Consider the following 21,429-nt stretch of genomic DNA (forward strand, 5'->3'; position numbering starts at 1 on the left):
AGTGACCTAAGTTGGGAATCGAACCTGGGACCCTGGTGCTGTGAAACAACAGTGCTAACCATTTCTCCACTCCTTTCTGTTATTTGAAATGGAAAAGTTTCTCATCCTGTCCCCTAGCAATCACTGACAACAGCCCAGTTATTGCTAACCATGGCCTGAGTTGAATGGGGAGTAGGGAAGCACATATTTGCTTCTTCTGTATAGTATTGTCAAAAATCATATGAATCTATTCCGTCCAAGTTGTGGTCCCACCCCATTTAACATGTTTACCTATGAAACATGGTATTGAATTTGGTAAGTATCAGTCTTTTCCCATGTTGCTCCCCCCCTTCCAGTATCGGAATTTTCTACTCAACCAGGAGAGGGAAAACAAATATTCAATATCACTGTCACTGGGCTGGTGAGTTTGATTTGTTGCAGTTCTATATCATTTAAAAAAGTGCAATACATTGGTACATTCATTTTAACTCTTGCCTCTATTTGATTAAGAGAAGAAATAAGAGCATGAGTAGGCTATACAGGTCCTTTGAGTCTGCTCCACTATTCACAAAGACCATCGATGATCTTGGACTTCACCATTCCACTTTCCTGTCCAATCCCCACATCCTGGATTCTCCTGGAGTCCAAAGATCGATCTCAACTTTGAATATACACATCGACAAAACATCCAGAGCTCTCTAGGTTAGAGAATTCCAATGATTCATAACTCAAAGTGTAGAAATGTCTCTGCATCTCAGTTTTAAATGATTTGTTCTCTATCTGAGATCTAGTTCTAGACTCTCCAGTGAGGTGAAACAACCTCTCAGCAAACAATTGAGAATCGTAAATGTGCTTATTTCTCATTCTTCGAAATTCCAGAGGGTATAGGTCCAATCTACTCTATCTCTCATCATAGGCTAACCCTCTCATTCCAGGAACTAATCTAATGAACCTTCTCTCTGCCACCTCTAAGGCATGTATACCTTTCTTGGATAAGACCACCAAAATTGGATTGGATTGGTTTATTGTCACGTGTACCGAGGTACAGTGAAAAGTATTTTTCTGCGAGCAGCTCAACGGATCATTAAGTACATTAAAATAAAATAAAAATAAAATACATAATAGGGCAACACAAGGTACACAATGTAACTACATGAACACCGGCATCGGTGAAGCATAAAGGGGTGTAATGTTAATCAGGTAAGTCCATAAAAGGGTTGTTTAGGAGTCGGACAGCATTCTAAGTGTGGTCTGGCCAAAGCCCTCAACAACTGTAGCAAAACTTCCTTACTCTTGTTTTCCAGGCCTCAGACCGAAAGGTCAATATTCTATTTTTCCATCAAACTGCTTGGTGTACCTACATGCAGACTTTGTGTTTCTTACACAAGGAATCCCAAATATTTAAGATCAACATTTTTAAATTAATAACTTCAAATTTCTCAGAAATGCTAAACCAGCCACCTTATTGACTATTCATTTAAACTAGCTTTGCATGCTCTGTATCCTCCTCAGAGGTTACTATCCCACCAAGCTTTGTATCACCAGAAAGCTTGTTTGCATTACTCTCGATAACTTCATTAATATAGGTTGCAAATAGCTGATGCCCCAGCACTGATCCTTGTAGCACCCCATTAGTTACAGACTGTCAACTTGAAAATGCCCTGTTCAACCCTACATCCTGTTTCTTATCCTTTAATCAATTCTTTATCCATGCTAATACATCACACCAACCCCATGAACATTATGCAATAACCTGCTATGTAGCACCTTACCAAATGCATTTTAGAAATCCAAATACACAATACACTGGTTGGCCCTTATTTACCCTATTAATTACATCCTCAAAAACTCTAATTGCTGTGGCTGAGGACGCCTCCAAGAGGTTTTTACACATCAGGTTTACTTTACAAAAGTAATGTTCAATTTGTATGAAGTTACATATAAATCACACAATTCTATTTGCATTCTTTTGTAGTGGTCTGAAATGAAGCAGAATTGAGAAGATGTCTGCGTCTTCTGTTGGGGAAAAGTACAAACATATGACTTTTGTCAACTGAATATTAAAGTACCTGAAGGCGTCCAATTGCAACAAGGCAAAATTTACTGCTTTGTCCACCATCTGAATCCTCCTCTGGAATGGTCATTCCTGCCAAAAAAGAATATATCAACGCTGTTATTAATAAGAAATGTCATCACTCATGCTATCACTTTACTCTGAACTTTCTGATGTCAGTTTTGTACACAGTAACAAACAAGTTGACCCTTATTCAATCAAGTCTCCAAATAGCTTACGCAACAGAACAACTTTCCAGCTTTCATGATCATATTATGTTTGTCAAATAAAACTGCAAAATGTGATTAATGGATCAGATTAATGGCAGCCAAGTGCCCCTACAGCCAATCTCCTGCTGTGTACAAGTAGACATGGAGTTCTGGTGTGCAGTGCAGCATCAAGAAATCACATGGTTCATAAAAGGCAATGATGTGACAGTTATCATCTACTGCATCAGAGATATATGCAAGAGTAGAGTATTAAGGATATTTCAAAGAGGAGAGAGGCACAGCGGGATTTATAGAGGGAACTACTGTGTGTGGAGCCTATGCAGCTGAAGAAGCAGCCACAAAGTGAGGAGGAATGCACAGTGGCTCAAAACCAGTGTATTGAAGAGTTGGAGAAGAGTTTGTGCAGTTGAAGCAGCTGATAAGAATGGCAGGGGAGAGGGGTTGGTGGGTTTGGAGGTGACAGGGCCCTGTTTGAATTTAAACACAAGAGTCAGAATTTTGAGGTGTTTTTAGAAAGATTCAATTAGTACTGACATAGTGTCTAAGGATTTTCCTCTGAAGAAAAGGTAGAAGACATAATGGCTGGCTGAACTGATCATGCAATGGGGAGCACAAGAGGTTAAAAACTACATGTCTAGAAGGATGGCAAAAACTGATCCCTGACTAGTAAAAATCCATCAATCAGGAAACCAGTCTTCTTTTTAATCCTCCAGGCCAGAAGCTTTATCAGCTTGAAGTGGCTGAATTCATTTACACACAAGCACAATGAAGGAGGAATGAACAGTGGTTTCAGAGAATGGATCAAAGAAGACAGCAAGCTGCTTCTGCACATCATTGTATAGTGCATTTAAACAATAAAACATTAGAATTCTAATAGAATTAGACCTAAAACCAATCAGAAATAATGAACCATATGCTTTTATATCAGTGGGCCAGGTACCCTCAATTTAGGAGCCAATGCTTAAGTGAATACCCATTACATTATCTTAACAGGCTACTTTCCAGCAGCATTCAATTACCAAGAAATTACGGTATAACATTTGCAAAAATATTCAGCTGGACTTTTTTAAGCAAGGAGATATATATATATTTTTTTAAAATCGAGCACAATTATTTTGTCAAAATGGAAACAATTTCACACTATATTTAAACGTTATTTTACTGGATTGTGTGGTGTTGGGTGCTCTGGTGCACAGATGAGCCAACACAGTTGTATGTGGTACAACTCTATTTTATTTTAACTCTTATAATACAGTTCGTTCTGGATACTCTGCACGTGCTGTCTCCCTGAGTGTGTTTGGTGGCAGATGTGTCCTGGTCCTCCTCTGCAGCTAATACTGACCACCGGGAGTCGTGTCTGTGCTTTTATATCTTTCTGTCATTGGTTGTGGTGTTGTGTGTTCTGATTTGTCTGTTGGTGTGTCTATCATGATGTGTGTGTTTGAATATCATGACATCCCCCCTTTTTACAAAGATATGTGCCTACGTGGTTATAAATATAATTGTGTCGTGAGTGCATCTAAGAGTGTGTGTGTGTGTTGTGTACAGCGTGTGTATATGACGTAACTATTTACATGGGGCGATGTCGGGTGCGTCACACTAACAAGGTTGTACCATAACAAAACTTGATACGAGAGAAAAAAAAAACGTGAACATTGGTCTGGTCAGACGATATCTGGAACAATAAACAACAACAGGTTATAATACAGAAGTGTTTGACTTTTTGAACGTATGAACAGCGTTATAAGTCCAGTCTAATGGGTGACCGCCTCAAGAATGGGCTGGTCCTCAAGCCGGTTCAGCTGTGGAGATTTGTGGTCACACTGGTTCACCTTGGACTGTTGGGAGGTGATGCTGTTGCCGAAGTCTCTACTTTACCATTTGTTGTACTTCGTGCAGTGCTTGGTTTTTTCATTCGTGCAAATATAACATTCAACATCTTTGTTAGTGGTGCCTTGGCTGTGGTTTGGTTCTGGTGGCGATGGAAGGGGCATGATCCGTGGCATCTCCACGAAGTCATCCTTGGGAACCAGTGGAGGATCCGGCGTGTGCGTACGGTTCAGTTGCGAGCGTGGAAGGCGGCGCAAAGCTCGCTGATTGCGCCTATGCACCAATCCATCCGCCCTGCATGCCAGGAACAAGGTGGAGTCTTTTTTCTTTTTATGTTTGTGGTGGACGGCATCTTGTAGCCGATGGGTCGTTGCCATCGAAGTAGCACCATCACTAATATCATGCAAGGCGATGACTGTGCCAGATGTGGAAGTTGGCCGAGACCGTGCACGCTGGTTCCGGCCACCTGCTGTGCCGGAAGGGCGACTCCGCAGAGAAACATCGAAGCATGTCGCCTTGGAGAGAGAATTGTTGCTCGCATCAACGTCTGGCGATGGCGCGAATTGGTGTGTCCATCTTGGACCGCCGGTGCTGGTTGCCACTGCCGACCCAGTGGGACTGCCACGCGATCCATTCCCTGTCGCCGTGGCATCCGCCGTCACCCTGAGCGTGCCATCACCGAGGCCGCGACACCGCCCGTCCGGAGCAAGGTCTGGCGTGCGCAAATCAGAGTCGGCGCTTGGCTGCTCCCCATCTGGAGTCCGGTCTGCCTTCCGTCGATGCCCCCCGTCCGGAGTCCCAACAGGTTCACTGGAGGCAGCCGAGATTCCCTGAAGCTGCACTTCTGGAGTCGGAACATGCAGGAATGCACCAACCAGTGGAGAGGCTCGAGCCATCGAGGGTGGAAGCGGTGCGCCGCCACCGCAGTCGTCAGTGGTCCCACCGTGATCGTCGAGTGCCTCGGTACGCACTAGGCGAGGTCTGTCACCTTGCACCTTTTGCATGGGAAGTGGGATGCTGTCGTCACTCGTCTCACATCCCGTGGATAGATCCTCATTAGCAGCTTGCTGTTCACTAGGGTTGGATAAATTGTCAGAGTTTTCATCTGGTGGTGCACACCATGTCGGTGGACTGTCATTGTCTTGCCGTTGTCCTTCATTTGGGCTTTTCTTCTTTGGAATTTTAAATCTTCCCCCAGACATTGCAGAACCTTGTTTATTACCCCCAAATTCTCCCATATGTATGGTCTCGAATATAGGATCCAATGTTTCTATCGACATTGTACTATTTTCCAAAGAACATTCCGTTTCACTTTTCTTCTCAGGTACCTCATATGTATCTTTGTCTAATGTACATGCCTTCATGGTCTCTGGGTCTGATTTTGCTGGGACTGGCATGGTCACAGTCTCTCTTTTACTGTTCTCAATTGCCCACATTATACTCCCCATACATAACTGCTTAATCACTGGGGTTAGTGTGGTACAATGGATAATCGGGTCGACCTTATCTGCATCTTCACCATTAGTGGAAAGCACACTTGGTTCACTTGAAACTGCTGTGGGTTTTAAATTCGTTATCTGGCTACTCGATGTCGGTGTCCTCAGGATTCTTGCTCCAATGTTCTGCTCATTTATCAGTGGAGTGTGTATAGGTTCAATGCAATTAATGTTCCCCTCAAGGTTTGAAGAGTCATTACTGACTAACTGCTGGTCTCCGAAGTTGGGATTTTGCGGCGTTGTGTTGAAGGGAGACATTTGTCCCTGCTGTAGATATGATTCAGGTTGTGTTATTTCCATTACCTGAGGATCAATGTCTTGTCCATTTTTTCGATCCGTACTAAAACACTGGCAATTCTCAGTCTGCTCCTTGCAAGTTAAACATTCAATAAATTTCTTTAGCAAATCCTCAGCATCCTTCTGTGGCCATGCAGCATTATTAATCTCTGTTCGGCTATAATGATCCTGAAGGTCAGCGCATAAACCTTTTTTCTTCGGGCTTGGACGAGGCGATTCCTTTGGCTTGTCTTCAGTTGGGCTTGAACAGTCATCAGCGCTGTGCCCTTCATTGTAGCATGAGAGACCTTCATGGTCATGCTGCTGTGTAGTGGAGCATGGTAGGCTGTTATAGCCTTCTTGCTGTTCACGTGAGCATGGCAGACTTGCATCATCTACCGCTGGTTGGTCAGGAGAGGTTGCAAGACCCTCATGGTCTTGTTCCTGCAAGGACTGCACATTGGAGTCTTGCGTTGCTTCTATCGTGGAGGCTGTCCACGAGCTCTCTGTGGAGGCTTGTGACACTGGAGTCACTTCTTGTTCGTGCAAGGACTGCGCTCTGGAGTCTTGCGTTGCTTCTATCGTGGAGGCTGTCCACGAGCTCTCTGTGGAGGCTTGTGACACTGGAGTCACTTCTTGTTCGTGCAAGGACTGCGCTCTGGAGTCTTGCGTTGCTTCTATCGTGGAGGCTGTCCACGAGCTCTCTGTGGAGGCTTGTGACACTGGAGTCACTTCTTGTCCGTGCAAGGACTGCGCTCTGGAGTCTTGCATTTCTGCAATTGTGGAGTCTGTCCACGAGCTTGCTGTGGAGGCTTGTGACACTGGAGTCACTTCTGGTTCATGCGAGGACTGCGCTCTGGAGTCTTGCATGTCTTCTTTCATAGAGTCGGGAACGTTGAGCGGGACGTGGACCACGCTCTGTGTGGCAGCAGGGCGCTCTCCGTGTGCTTGCACCGCTCCCTGTCTGTTAATGTCAGGCTGCAGCATCATCCGGTACTGATAAGTTGGAACGTCATATCTGCTGGATTGAAGATCCTCAAATCCGAAAAATGAATCCGCATCTGCGTCGGATTCAATGTGGGGGCCGCCAATGTGCAACACGAAAGGTTCGTCCGAGTCATAGTCGTATAGGACCACGGAGCTATCATTGGGCTCGCGAGGTCCGGAAACACTGTAAAGATCGTCATCGAAGTATTCGAGGTCGGAATCATCGGCTTGTGCGTAGGTAACTGCTTGTCGGAGGGTTCTTCGGAGGTCAAATTCATCCCCTGGGTCAATTTGCGGCACTGTGCTGTCATTCCAGGTGAGGGAAGGTTGTTTTACAGCTTTAACAGATTTTTGTTTTTTTGATTTGGGACGTTTCCCTTTTAAATTGGATTTGGGACGTTTCCCCTTTAAATTGGTGCAGTCTGGGGCCTCTAACATCCTGACGCTCGGTATGTAGCACGTAGGAAGCGACTGCGCATGCTCAGATCGCTGTTCCTTTACCGATGGCCGTTTTCTTGACTGCGCATGCGCAGCATCTCGCGCATGCGCAAACGATACGTCCGGTTCTGCGCACTGCTCGCGCAACTGTGCTAGCGTGATACCTTTAGCAAGATGGCCGCCGACCTCGACCCAGCCCTCTCTCAGGCCCGGGATTTCGGCCTCTGGGAATTCGGGCTCCGGGATCCCAGCCACGAGGTGAGTACTGCAGCTTTTCTTACCTTTATTTGCCGATTGGATTGCGTTTTCTTCACAGTACTTGGAGAATTTGTCCAGGACTGCCTGGTAATCGTACCTTTGCTGCCTCCTGAAGAACCTGAACCTTGTGAATATTTCTCTTGCCCTTGCACCGGCGATGGTGAGGAGAAATTCAATTTTTTCGCTATCATCCAGGTCTTGGTGTTCAGCTGCCACCAGGAACAATTCGAACCATTGCCGGAATCGCCGCCAGTTTTCGCGGAGGTCGCCGTGGCACTGGAGCGGCTGCGGAACCGGGAGCTCTATCATTTTGCCTGGGCACTGCTGGTTGTCTCTGAACACTGAGGTATGCCGGCAGGTATCGATCCACTCCTGTACCATGTGGTGTTGGGTGCTCTGGTGCACAGATGAGCCAACACAGTTGTATGTGGTACAACTCTATTTTATTTTAACTCTTATAATACAGTTCGTTCTGGATACTCTGCACGTGCTGTCTCCCTGAGTGTGTTTGGTGGCAGATGTGTCCTGGTCCTCCTCTGCAGCTAATACTGACCACCGGGGGTCGTGTCTGTGCTTTTATATCTTTCTGTCATTGGTTGTGGTGTTGTGTGTTCTGATTTGTCTGTTGGTGTGTCTATCATGATGTGTGTGTTTGAATATCATGACAGATTGCAGATGCAAAGTTCAAAGCGTATGTTAAATAACAAGTGATGTTTTGTGAGGGCCACGAAAAATCCAGCACGAGTTGAAGGATAGCAATAAATAACATTTATTTACAACATATATATACACAACAGTAGCAGCAACTCCCTTGCTACTCACTTCTCTCTAACTGGTTCCAAACTGGCCAGCTTTACTTATGCAGGGAATCTGCTAATGATTTCACCGCCCCCCTCATTGGGGAAGCTCATACTCCCAAAGGATTGTGGGATTGCCATTACTCCCCAGCCAGTGGTAAACAGGCAGGTTATAATATCCCTCCCCCCCAAAGTCCAAGACATCCAACGAAGACCCTGGCGAAGGAGAGCATCGGACTCGTTTTGCCGCAGGCCAGACACCATTTGCACGAGGCGCTGGATCAGGCGGCGTGTAACGAGACAGAGAATGGCGTAACGGTTGTACATCCACGGCCCGTGGGCCTGAGGACTCCCCCTCTGAGGTGTCTCAGTGTCTCCATCACGGAGTCGGAGTCCGCTGCCTCCGTCATCTCGGCGTCTCTATCTCCACGCGGTTCTGCAACGACCTGCGCAGGCTTTGAGGGCGGCACCAGAGGAAGATTGAGAGGAATACTCTCCACTGTGTCTGGTCTCTGTAGCTGGAGAAATGAGCTTCGGGTACGGGGAATCTTCGCAAGAGATGGTCTTCTGGACCGAACGTGGTCTATATGCTTGCGCTGGAGACGACCCTGGGCTTGCACCTGCTAAGAGATTGGGCCCGTTCGGCGAAAGATAACGCCAGGGACGCACTGGGCACCACCAGCAAAATTTCGAACAAACACTGGGTCACCGGGCGCAAACTGCCGAATCGGCCGTGCCGACAAAAACCATGTCCCTGCCGTTCTTGAGTGTGGCGTACTTTTGCGCCAATGTCCGGGAAAACCGTGCTAAAGGGGTTGCGAAGTCTCCGGCCCATTAGGAGTTCCGTGGGAGCAACCCCAGTCATCGCATGTGGAGTGGTCCAATATGAAAATAAAAAACAAGCCAGTCTCGTGTCCATAGACCCGGAAGACTGCTTCTTTAGGCCTCATTTGAATGTCTGCACTGCACGTTCCGTCAACACATTGGAAGCCGGGTGGTATGGAGCAGTGCGGATATGGCGTGTGCCGTTCATCTTCATGAACCTTGCAAACTCCTCACTGATGAATGGAGTGCCGTTATCCGTGACCAGCACCTCGGGGAGGTCATGCGTACTGAAAGACAAATGCATCTTCGTGATTGTTGCGCAGGATGTTCTGCCTACCATCTTATGCACCTAGTTTAGTCAACTAAGTGCAGTCTAACCATTTAGACTGGGCATCGATTAATAGAAGGAACATGGATTCTTGAAAAGGGCCGGCGAAATCTGCATGCAAGCGGGGCCAAGGCCGCCCTGGCCATTCCCAGTGATGTAGGGGCGCGGCCGGCGGAAACTTCTGATGCTCCTGGCAAATGGAGCAGTTTTGGGCTACCTTCTCTCTGTCAGTGTCGAGGCCTGGCCACAAGGCATAACTCCGGGCTAACATTTTCATTTTGATCACACTCGGATACCCATTGTGCAAGTCCTTTAGTATCAGCTCCTGTCCATTTTCCGAGACAATTACACGCGTCCCCCACAAGAGGATACCGTCTTCCATGCTAAATTCTGACAGCTTGGAGGAAAATGCCCGCAACTCGCCTGGCAGCTGTCTATGCTGCCCAACATACAGGACTATGTGCCGAACCTTTGACAGGACTGGTTCCGTCTGGGTCCACTCACAGATCTGTGATGTCGTGACAGGCACGGAGTCCATAAAAGTTAGGGTTGCAACCACCTCACCGGTCGTGGGGGTCGACATGGGGCCAGTCGATAAAGACAATCAGGTCAGTGCGTCGGCATTCGCTATCTGGGTTCCTGGTTTGTGATCCAGAGAATACTCGTAGGCAGCGAGCAACAAAGTCCAGCGCTGGATTCGTGCGGAAGCAATGGGTGGTATTGGCTTATCCTCTCGGAAAAGTCCCAGCAGAGGCTTATGATCAGTCATGATAGTGAAGTGGCGGCCGTACACGTACTGGTGGAAGCGTTTCACCGCAAAGACCACTGCCAGGCCTTCCTTCTCGATCTGTGCGTACTTCTTTTCCGCTGCAGTCAATGTGCAGGAGGCGAAAGCTATCGGCCGCTCGGCCCCGTTCTCCATCTTGTAGGACAGGACGGCCCCAATACCATACGGGGTTGCATCACACGTGGTGAGCAAAGGCTTTCCAGGATCATAGTGGGTTAGTAACCCAGACGACGACAATTGTTGTTTTACCCGCCGGAATGCTGTTTCTTGCAGCTGACCCCAGACCCAGGTGTGACTCTTCTTTAGCAGAAGGTGCAACCTGTGCAGTTGCCAGATTGGGGAGGAACTTTGCGTAATAGTTTACGAGGCCGAGAAAAGAACGAAGGTGCGAAGTGTCAGTCGGGGCGGGAGCCTGTTGAATTGCGGCACCTTCTCTGCGACGGGGTGCAAACCTTCGCGGTCCACCCGATAGCCCAGGTAGACTACTTCTTTCGCCTCAAAAACACTCTTTGTGCAACGTAAATGGGTTCCAGCCTCTGAAAAGCGTCTAAGGACAGCCTCCAAAGTTTCCAAATGTTCCTGCTCCGACGTCCCTGTAATCAAAACGTCGCCTAAGTAGACAGTGACACGCGGTAAACCTCTCAGGATGCCTTCCATGACGCGTTGAAAAATAGCGCAGGCAGAGGATACCCCAAAGGGAAACCGTGTATATTCATACAGGTCCCAGTGTGTATTAATAGTTACATATGGCCGGGAGGCAAGGTCTAGCTCCAATGTAGGTAGGCGTGACTCATATCTAATTTCATGAACGAGAGTCCGCCTGCAATCTTCGCGTAGAGATCCTCTATGGATATTGGTCGAGCCGGGAAGCCGTATTCACTGTAGGTTTATAGTCGCCGCACAAGCGAACTGTGGCATCTGGCTTTATTACAGGTACAATTGGTGCTGCCCAATCAGCGAAACGGACGGGCCTGATAATACCCAAGGTCTCCAAACGAGTGAGCTCCCCTTCTACCTACTCAAGCAAGGCGTAAGGCACCGGGCGCACCAGGAAATAGCGCGGCGTGGCTCCTGGTTCAACTTGGATACGGGCTACGGCCCCTTTTTTTTCCCCACACTGGGCTGGAATAAATCTGGGTATCGTCCAAATGGAAGGTACGGCCCCTGGGCTGGCCCCAGTTTCTGTCGGACCGACGGCGCCTCTGACGCCCGCGATGGGGTCGGCGCCCACAAGTCCGACATGGACATGGCTCCTCGTCTATCGGTTTTGGAGAAGGCTCCCTTCGGGGAGGAATGTCCGACGGCCACTGCCGTCGATCCGGGTGTCGCCTTGCCCAAGGTACCACAGGGGTGCGGGGACACGCTTTTGGACGGAAGGGGTTGCACCCCAAGGCGTGCACCTCCATTCCCTGTAGCTCCTGCACTCCCCATTCTGCGCTCTCTCGGGACAATACTATTTGAATGGCCTGTTGAAAAGTCAATGTTGGCTCAGCTAACAACTTTCTCTGGGTGGCCGCATTGTTAATACCGCAGACCAAACGGTCGCGTAACATTTCTGACAAGGTTTCACCATAGTCATAGTACTCCACAATCCTGCGTAGCCTGGATAGAAACTCTGCAAGGTATTCTCCTAGGGTCCTCTCAGCGGTATTAAACAGGTAATGCTGGACTATCGTGAACGGGGTTGGGTTAAAATGTTGCCCCACTAAGTTCACAAGTTCATCAAACGCCTTGGTGTCCGGCGCAGCTGGGTACGTAAGGCTCCTAATCATCCCAAACGTATGCGGGCCGCAGGCGGTGAGCAAAATGACCACTTGGCGCTCGTTTTCGGTGATATTGTTTTCCTGGAAATAGTAACGCATCCGTTGTGCGTACTGGTTCCAACTTTCCAGCGCAGCATCAAAAACATCCAAACGTCCATGCAGAGGCATGGTGTATCAGAAGAACAACTTCCAACCTGTATCCAACAAAAATCCAGGGAGGTGGCTTCAGCAGCATAGACAGCTATCCACTTTAATCCTCGTCGCCAGTTTTGTGAGGGCCACGAAGAATCCAGCACGAGTTGAAGGATAGAAAGAAATAACATTTATTTACAATAACATATATATACAACAGCAACTCCCTCGCTGCTCACTCCTCTCGAGCTGGTTCCAAACTGGCCAGCTTTATTTATGCAGGGAATCTGCTAATGATTTCTCCGCCCCCCCCCCTCGTTGAGGAAGCTCATACTCCCAAAGGATTATGGGATTGCCATTAGTCTCCAGCCAGTGGTAAGCAGGCAGGTTATAACATGATGCATGAACTATTCATTGCTAAAATGAGTGAAAAAGCTTCTCTGCCAGGGCCGCAGTGTTTAGACCCGACAGAGCTCTTGCAATCCCACAATTCTACAACCAACCATTCCTCCATTTGGTCTCATGTGCATCTCCACTTTCTTTGTTTCATCACTGGTAGCCTTAACTTCAACGATCCAGACTTTAAGCTATGGAATTTCCTGTCTCTCTGTCTCTTGCACTCCCTCTTCTCCTTTAAGATAGTCCTTAAAACTACCTCATTGATCAAGTTTTTAATTCACCTGTCTGAATGTTTTCTTTGGCTCTTTGTGAAATTTTTGCCTGATTACATTCCAATGAAGTTCCTGAGAAGTGCAATCTATCTTGTTCCATCTTTTTAACAGATATTGTTTGACAAACACTGAAGCTGATCCTCTCATTCAAAGATACTCCAACCTCAAGTCTAATAATTCAAAAGTTTCTCAATTCCTTACAAATGAACCAAGTAGAAGTACAATATTTTTTTAAAATTCCACGTTATGTCAGATGATTAAAAATAGGCGTTTGAACAATAAATTCTAGGGCTGGATTTTCATTCCTTGGTCCCGATCCCAAATTAATCCCAGTCTCAATTACGGGTCAAGAACCTGGAACTGCTAGCAGTGGGACCCTGGAAGCAATTTCACAGGACAGCCACAGGCCCTCTGACAATCACAGATGTTGGAAGTTAAATTGTGGGATAGAATAGTGGTCCCTCAGTCTGTCATCGGAAGGCCACCTCCATCCAAGGATTCAGGCTCAGCAGGGGACTCGCTCACTGGAAAATTCCAGTCGGCCGTGGTACAGTGGCCTCAATAGGACCTTGTTTTGGCTGCCCAATTGGCTAGCCACAATTTGTGGACAAGTGGTAAGTAGCTGTTCAAAAACAGGCCGGAAGCTGGAAAGATGCCAACTGTCAGCAGGAAATTGCCCTCCCATATCTCTGCTCACCTCCAAAACCCTTTCAAAATTTGGCCTGCGATAATTATTTAATTTATTTTTAAAAATCCATTTACAGGATGTGGGTGTCGCTGGTTAGGCCAGCATTTATGGCCCATCCCTAGTTGCCCTTCAGAAGGTGGTGATGAGTTTTCTTCTTGAACCACTGCAGTCCTTGAGGTGTAGGTACACTCAGGGTACTGTTAGGGAGGGAATTCCAGGATGTTGCCCCAACGGCTGTGAAGGAACGGCGATATATTTCCAAGTCAGGGTGGTGGGTTACTTGGATCTGAACCTCCAGGGGTGGGGTTCCCAGTTATCTGCTGCTCGTGTCCTTCTAGATGGCAGTGGTTGTGGGTTTGGAAGGTGCTATCTGAGGAACCTTGGTGAGTTACTGCAATGCATCTTGTAGATGGTACACATGGTTGCCACTGTTTGTCGGTGATGGAGGGTTTGAATGTTTGTGGAAGGGGAAGTAATCAAGCGAGCTGCTTTGTCTGGGATGATGTGGAGCTTCTTGAGTGTTGTTGGAGCTGCACTTATCCGGGCAAGTGGTGAATATTCCATTATACTCCTGACTTGTACACTCCTGACTTGTGCCATGTAGATGATGGACAAGCTTTTGGAGGGGGCGGGGGGGGGGGTCAGGAGGTGAGTTACTCGCCGTGGGATTCCTAGCCTTTGGCCTACCCTAATAGCCACAGTATTAATAGTTCAGTTCAGTTTCTGATCAATGGTGACCCCCAGGATGTTGATTGTGGGGGATTCAGTGATGGTAATGCCATTGAATGTCAAGGGGCGGTGGTTAGATCCTCTCTTGTCGGAGATGGTCATTGCTTGGCACTTGTGTGGCACGAATGTAACTTCTCACTGGTCAGCCCAAGCCTGGATATTGTCCAGGTCTTGTTGCATTTGGACATGGACTGCTTCATTATCTGAGGAGTCTCAAATGGTGCTGAAGATTGTGCAGTCATCCGAAACATCCCCTCTTCTGACTTTATGATGGAAGGGAGGTCATTGATGAAGCAGTTGAAGATGGTTGGGCCTAGGACACGACCCTGAGAACAAGAACAAAGAAAAGTACAGCACAGGAACAAGCCCTTCAGCCCTCCAAGCCAACATGCTGCCTGTCTAAACTAAAATCTTCTACACTTCCGGGGTCGATCCTATTCATGTATTTGTCAAGATGTCCCTTAAACATCATTATAGTACCTGCTTTCACAACCTCTTCTGGCAGCGTGTTCCATGCACCTACTACCCTCTGTGTAAAAAACGTACCTCACACATCTCCTCTAAACTTTGCACCTTAAACCTTTGTCCCTTGGTAATTGACCCCTCCACCCTGGGAAAAAGCTTCTGACTATCCACTCTGTCCATGCCCCCCATAATTTCGTAGGCTTCTATCAGGCCGCCCCTCAACTTTCGTCGCTCCAGTGAGAACAAACTAAGTTTATCCAACCTCTCCTCATAGCTAATGCCTTCCATACCAGGCAACATCCTGGTAAACCTTTTCTGCACCCCTTCCAAAGCATCCCATCCTTCTGGTAGTGTGGCGACAAGAATTGAACACTATATTCCAAGTGTGGCCTAACTAAAGTTCTATACAGCTGCAGCATGACTTGCCAATTTTTATGTTCAATGCCCTGGCCGGTGAAGACAAGCATGCCATATGCGTTCTTGACTACCTTCTCCACCTGTGTTGCCACTTTCAGTGACCTGCGGACCTGTACACCCAGATCCCACTGCCTATCAATACTCTTGAGGGTTCTACCATTCACTGTATATTTCCCACCTGTATTAGACCTTCCAAAATGCACAACCTCACATTTATCCGGATTAAACTCCATCTGCCATCTCTCAGCCCAAGTCTCCAACTGATCGATACCCTGCTGTATCCTTTGACAGTCCTCATCGCTATCAGCAATTCCACCAACCTTTGTGTCATATACAAACTTAACTAATCAGACCAGTTACATTTTCTTCCAAATCATTTATATATACACTACAAACAGCACCGATCCCTGCGGAACACCACTAGTCACAGCCCTCCATTCAAAAAAGCACCCTTCCACTGCTACCTTCTGTCTTCTATGACCGAGCCTGTTTGAATCCATTTGCCAATTCACTTCTGATCCCGTGTGACTTCACCTTTTGTACCAGTCTGCCATGAGGGACATTGTCAAAGGCCTTACTGAATGCCATGCAGACAACATCCACTGCCCTATCTTTATCAATGATTTTCGTCACTTCCTTGAAAAACTCAATCAAGTTTGTTAGACACAACCTCCCCTTCACTAAACCATGCTGATCTCCCCTTCACAAAACCATGCTGCCTCTCGCAAATACGCCCACTTTCTTCCAAATGGGAGTAAATCCTATCTCAAAGAATTCTCTCCCAATAATTTCCCTACCACTGATGTAAGACTCACCGGCCTGTAATTTCCTGGATTATCCTTGCTACCTTTCTTAAACAAAGGAACAACATTGGCTATTCTCCAGTCCTCTAGGACCTCACCTGTAGCCAGTGAGGTCAAAAAGATTTCTGTCAAGGCCCCAGCAATTTACTCTCTTGCCTCCCTCAGTATTCTGGGGTAGATCCCATCAGGCCCTCGGGACTTATCTACCTTAATGGTTTTCAAGACGCCCAACACCTCTTCTTTTTTGATATCAATGTGACCCAGACTATCTACATTCCCTTCCCCGGACTCAACATCCACCAAGTCATTCTCTTTGGTGAATACAGATGCAAACTACTCATTTATTACCTCGCCCATTTCTTCTGGTTCCATGCATAGATTCCTTCCCCTGTTCTTCAGTGGGCCAACCCTTTCCCTGGCTACCCTCTTGCTTTTTATATACGTATAAAAAACATTGGAATTTTCCTTAATCCTATTTGCCAATGACTTTCCGTGACCCTTTTTAGCCCTCCTGACTCCTTGCTTAAATTCCTTCCTACTTTCCTTATATTCCTCACGGGCTTTTTCTGTTCCCAGCCTTCTATAGCTTTGTTTTTCTTTTTGACGAGGCTCAGAATATCACTCTTTATCCAAAGTTCCCGAAACTTATCCTTCAGCTTCACAGGAAATGCCGGTCCTGATTTCCTATCAACTGACACTGAAAGCCTCCTACATATCAGATGTTGATTTACCCTCAAACATCAGCCCCAATCTAGATTCTGCCGTGATGGGATTCGAACCCTGGTCAAGTCCAAGGGGGGGCACGGTAGCACAGTGGTTGGCACAGTTGCTTCACAGCTCCAGGGTCCCAGGTTCGATTCCAGGCTTGGGTCACTGTCTGTGAGGAGTTTGCACTTTCTCCCCGTGTCTGCGAGGGTTTCCTCCGGGTGCTCTGGTTTCCTCCCACAGTCCAAAGATGTGCAGATTAGGTTGATTGGCCATGCTAAATTGCCCTTAGTGTCCAGGAAGGTTGGATGGGGTTACTGGGTTACGGTATTAGGGTGGAGGTGTGGGCTTGGGTAGGGTGCTCTTTCCAAGGGTCTCCTTCTGCACTATGAGCTAGAAGTCCATTTAGGGAAATCTAAATACTTTTATGATAGGATGAGGATTATTTATTACATCTTATGGATTCAAATCAGAAATCCATGAGCATTAGGAACTTAAAATAAACTATGATGTACAGATTATTTTTTCATTCTGGCCATGTTGCTCAAACAGACCACCGAACTAAACATCTCTTGGCTGAGTTTAATTAGCCAACCTTCTTTGCTGACTTAGCTCCAATAGCCAAAATAAATAAATTCCTTTCAAGAGTAAGAGGATATTTAAAAAATATGGGCTTGTTGAAGTATTTTTTTCAATGATGAGAAGTAGAATACTTGTGGTTGGCCAAGAGAGATCATATGTGGAGAGAATTAGAAATTAAATCTAGTTTTGTGGTTTGCTACATGTAGTTTAATGCATGTCAAGGGCTAGTTCAGCACACTGATTATTCGTCAATCAATAATCTCAACAGATGAAAACAGAAATTGAAAACAAACAAGATTTTAATGCGACAAAGGTACAGCCCAAGAATATTTGAGAGTTTGATTCTGACAACTGATGCTCAGCAATTTAGGGTCCTAATTCTATATTTTATTCTAAAAAGGATAAAATTTAATAATTTTATTTAAACTAGTATCCAACAGGAAAGCACACAGCTGTTAAGCTCTGATGGTAACTCTATAATACGATCGAGGAAGCAAGTTTTGACTTCTTCGACTCCAAGTTTTCATTGTGTTCAGTAATCACGGGCGTCATTCTCCGATCCCCCAGCGGGTCGGAGAATGGCCGTTGGCTGCCGTGAATCCCGCCCCCGCCGGTTGCCGAAGTCTCCGGTACCGAATATTCGGCGGGGGCGGGAATTGGGCCGCGCCGGTTGGCGGGCCCCCCCGCTGGATTCTCCGGCCTGGATGGGCCGAAGTCCCGTCGATAAATTGCCTGTCCCGCCGGCGTAAATTAGAATACCTATTTACCGGCGGGACAAGGCGGCGTGGGCGGGATCCGGGGTCCTGGGGGGGGGTCGCGGGGCGATATGGCCCCGGGGGGTGCCCCCACGGTGGCCTGGCCCGCGATCGGGGCCTACCGATCCGCGGGCGGGCCTGTGCCGTGGGGGCACTCTTTCCCTTCCGCCTCCGCCACGGTCTCCACCATGGCGGAGGCGGAAGAGACTCTCCCCACTGCGCATGCGCGGGAAACTGTCAGTGGCCGCTGACGCTCCCGCGCATGCGCCGCCCCGACATGTCATTTCTGCGCCAGCTGGCGGGGCAACAAAGGCCGTTTCCGCCAGCTGGCGGGGCAGAAATCCCTCCGGCGCCGGCCTAGCCCCTCAATGTTGGGGCTGGGCCCCCAAAGATGCGGAGCATTCCGCACCTTTGGGGCGGCGCGATGCCCGTCTGATTGGCGCCGTTTTGGGTGCCAGTCGGCGGACATCGCGCCGTTTGGGGAGAATTTCGCCCCACGTCGCCAACAACAAAACAGTGCTATCCATACCCCCTTTATATATACATTGGTGCAGACTATTAAACAATGAATGCAATCGATTAAACAATTAAAACCCCAATTCAAACACACTAGGGAACATTAACTCTTTTGAACAAGGCATTGGGTGGGGAAAATGAGAGCTCCTACATACTGGAGACCAAGTTGGAAAGACTGAGAGGTTATACTTGATACTGCATTTGTGCAGGAAGAAATGCGAGTGCTTGTAACTACATGAGGCGTACCTTTGTTGTATTGATTATTTAAAGTGAAATTTATCTTTTTATTTCAAATACCATTTGCTCATTAATTCATGTTTGAATAGTGTTGATTTTTGTTGGTTTGTTACCGCAAAATTAAATGTTGGCCTTCGGCCTTTTTACACTGTGTCAATGCAATTTTCAACTACTAAAAAAAATGGTGGCAGAATACAGTTCACTTCATAATTGTGTGAAAAAGGCAAATAACAAAATTCCAACAGTATGAAGCAACAGCAGGTTGATATGTCAAAGAGAATGGTGTATAAAAGTAAGGAAGTCTTGCTAAAACTATACAAGGCACTAGTTAGACCACACCTGGAATACTGTGAACAATTTTTGTCCCGTTATCCAAGATAGATCTACTGGCATTGGATGTAGTCCAGCAAATATTCAATAGGTTGATCCCAAGTATGGAGGGATTTTCTTATGAGGAGAGGTTGAGTGGATTGGGCCTGGACCCATTGGAGTTTAGAAGAATGAGAGATGATCTTTTTGAGACACGTAGGATTCCAGGGGCTTGATGGGGTAAATGCTGAGAGGTTGCTTCCCCTTATGGGAGAGTCCAGAACCAGAGGGCATAATCTCAGAGTAAGGGGTCCCCCCATTTAAGACAGAGATGAAGAGTAATTCCTTCTCAGAGGGCAGTGAGTCTGTGAAATTCTTTACCAGAGGGCTATAGTGGCTGGGTTTTGTGAGGGCCATGAAGAATCCAACACGAGTTTTAATGCCACAAAGAAATAACATTTATTTACAATAACATACAACAGCAGCAGCAACTTAGCTTGCTGCTCACTCCTCCCTGCTGGTTCCAAACTGGCCAGCTTTACTTATACAGGGAGTCTGTTAATGATTTCTCCGCCCCCGTCATTGGGGAAGCTCATACTCCCACAGGATTGTGGGATTGTCATTAGTCCCCAGCCAATGGTAAGCAGGCAGGTTATTACATCCCTCCCCCCCAAAGTCCAAGGAATCCACCGAAGACCCTGGCGAAGGAGGGCATCGGACTTGTTTTGCCGCAGGCCGGACACCATTTGCACGAGGCACTGGCTCGGGCGGCGTGTAACGAGACGGAGACCGGCGCTTCCGTGATGAACGGCGTAACGGTTGTACATCCACGGCCCGTGGGCCCGCGGATTCCCCCTCTGATGCGTCCTGTGTCTCCATCTCGGAGTCAGAGTCTGCTGCCTCCGTCATCTCGGCGTCTCTATCTCCACGCGGTTCTGTAATGACCTGCGCAGGCTTTGAGTGAGGCACCAGAGGAAGATTGTGAGGACTACTTTCCATTGTCTCTGGTCTCTGTGGCTATAGCAATGAGCTCCGGGGGCGGGGAATTTTTGGAAGGGATAGTCTTCTGGACCGAACGTGGTCTACATGTTTGTGCTGGAACGACCCTGGGCTTGCACCTGGTAAGATATAGGGCCCGTTTGGCAAAAGATTACGCCAGGGAACCACTGGGCACCCCCAGCAAAATTACGAACGAACACTGGGTCACCGGGCACAAACTGCCGAATCGGCCGATGCCGAGAAAAACCAGGTCCCTGCCGTTCTTGTGTGCGGCGTACTTTTGCGCCAATGTCCGGGAAAACCATGCTAAGGCGGTTGCGAAGTCTCCAGCACATTAGGAGTTCTGCAGGAGCTACGCCAGTCACCGCATGGGGGGTGGTCCTATACGAAAACAACAAGCGAGCCAGTCTCGTGTCCATTGACCTGGAAGACTGCTTCTTTAGGCTTTGTTTGAATGTCTGCACTGCGCGCTCCGCCAACCCATTTGAAGCCGGGTGGTAAAGGGCAGTGCGGATATGGCGTATGCCGTTCATCTTCATGAACCTCGCAAACTCCTCACTCGTGAATGGAGTGCCGTTATCCGTGACCAGCACCTCGGGGAGGCCATGCGTACTAAAAGACAAACGTATCTTCTTAATTGTTGCGGAGGACGTTGTGCCTAGCATCTTATGCACCTCTAGCCATTTAGACTGGGCGTCGATTAATAGAAGGAACATGGATCCTTGAAAAGGGCCAGTGAAATCTGCATGCAATCGCGCCCAAGGCCGCCCTGGCCATTCCCAGTGATGTAGGGGCGCGGCCGGCGGAAGCTTCTGATGCTCCTGGCAAATGGAGCAGTTTTGGGCCACTTTCTCAATGTCAGTGTCGAGGCCTGGCCACCAGACATAACTCCGGGCCAACATTTTCATTTTGGTCACACCTGGATGCCCATTGTGCAAGTCTCTTAGTATCAGCTCCTGTCCTTTTTCCGGGACAATCACACGCGTCCCCCACAAGAGGATGCCGTCTTCCACGCTGAATTCTGACAGCTTGGAGGAAAATGCCCGCAACTCGCCTGGGAGCTGACTATGCACCCCACCATACAGGATTATATGCCGAACCTTTGACAGGACTGGCTCCGTCTGGGTCCACTAACGGATCTGTGATGCCGTGACAGGCAAGGTGTCCATAAAATTTAGGGTTGCAACCACCTCACCAGTCGTGGGGGTCGACATGGAGCCGGTCGATATTGGCAATCGGCTCAGTGCGCGGCATTCGCTATCTGCGTTCCTGGTTTGTGCTCGAGAGAATACTCGTAGGCCGCGAGCAACAAAGCCCAGCGCTGGATCCGTGTGGAAGTAATGGGCGGTATTGGCTTATCCTCTCTAAAAAGTC

At 47.7% G+C, this 21,429-nt stretch overlaps 1 protein-coding gene across 8 annotated transcripts in view; it reads right to left on the reverse strand.

Moving 5' to 3' along the window:
• The window catches only part of arnt2 (aryl-hydrocarbon receptor nuclear translocator 2), a 503,807-nt gene that overhangs the window by 202,955 nt on the left and 279,423 nt on the right, over positions 1–21,429 (reverse strand). For all 8 annotated transcript variants that reach the window (XM_072468767.1, XM_072468766.1, XM_072468765.1 and 5 more), the window contains one exon: positions 2,049–2,125. In XM_072468767.1, the coding sequence (XP_072324868.1) occupies positions 2,049–2,125 (77 nt within the window). The remainder of the gene's footprint in view (positions 1–2,048; positions 2,126–21,429) is intronic.

Source organism: Scyliorhinus torazame, chromosome 12 (assembly GCF_047496885.1).
Source record: "Scyliorhinus torazame isolate Kashiwa2021f chromosome 12, sScyTor2.1, whole genome shotgun sequence".
NCBI classification, from domain to species: Eukaryota; Metazoa; Chordata; class Chondrichthyes; order Carcharhiniformes; family Scyliorhinidae; genus Scyliorhinus; species Scyliorhinus torazame.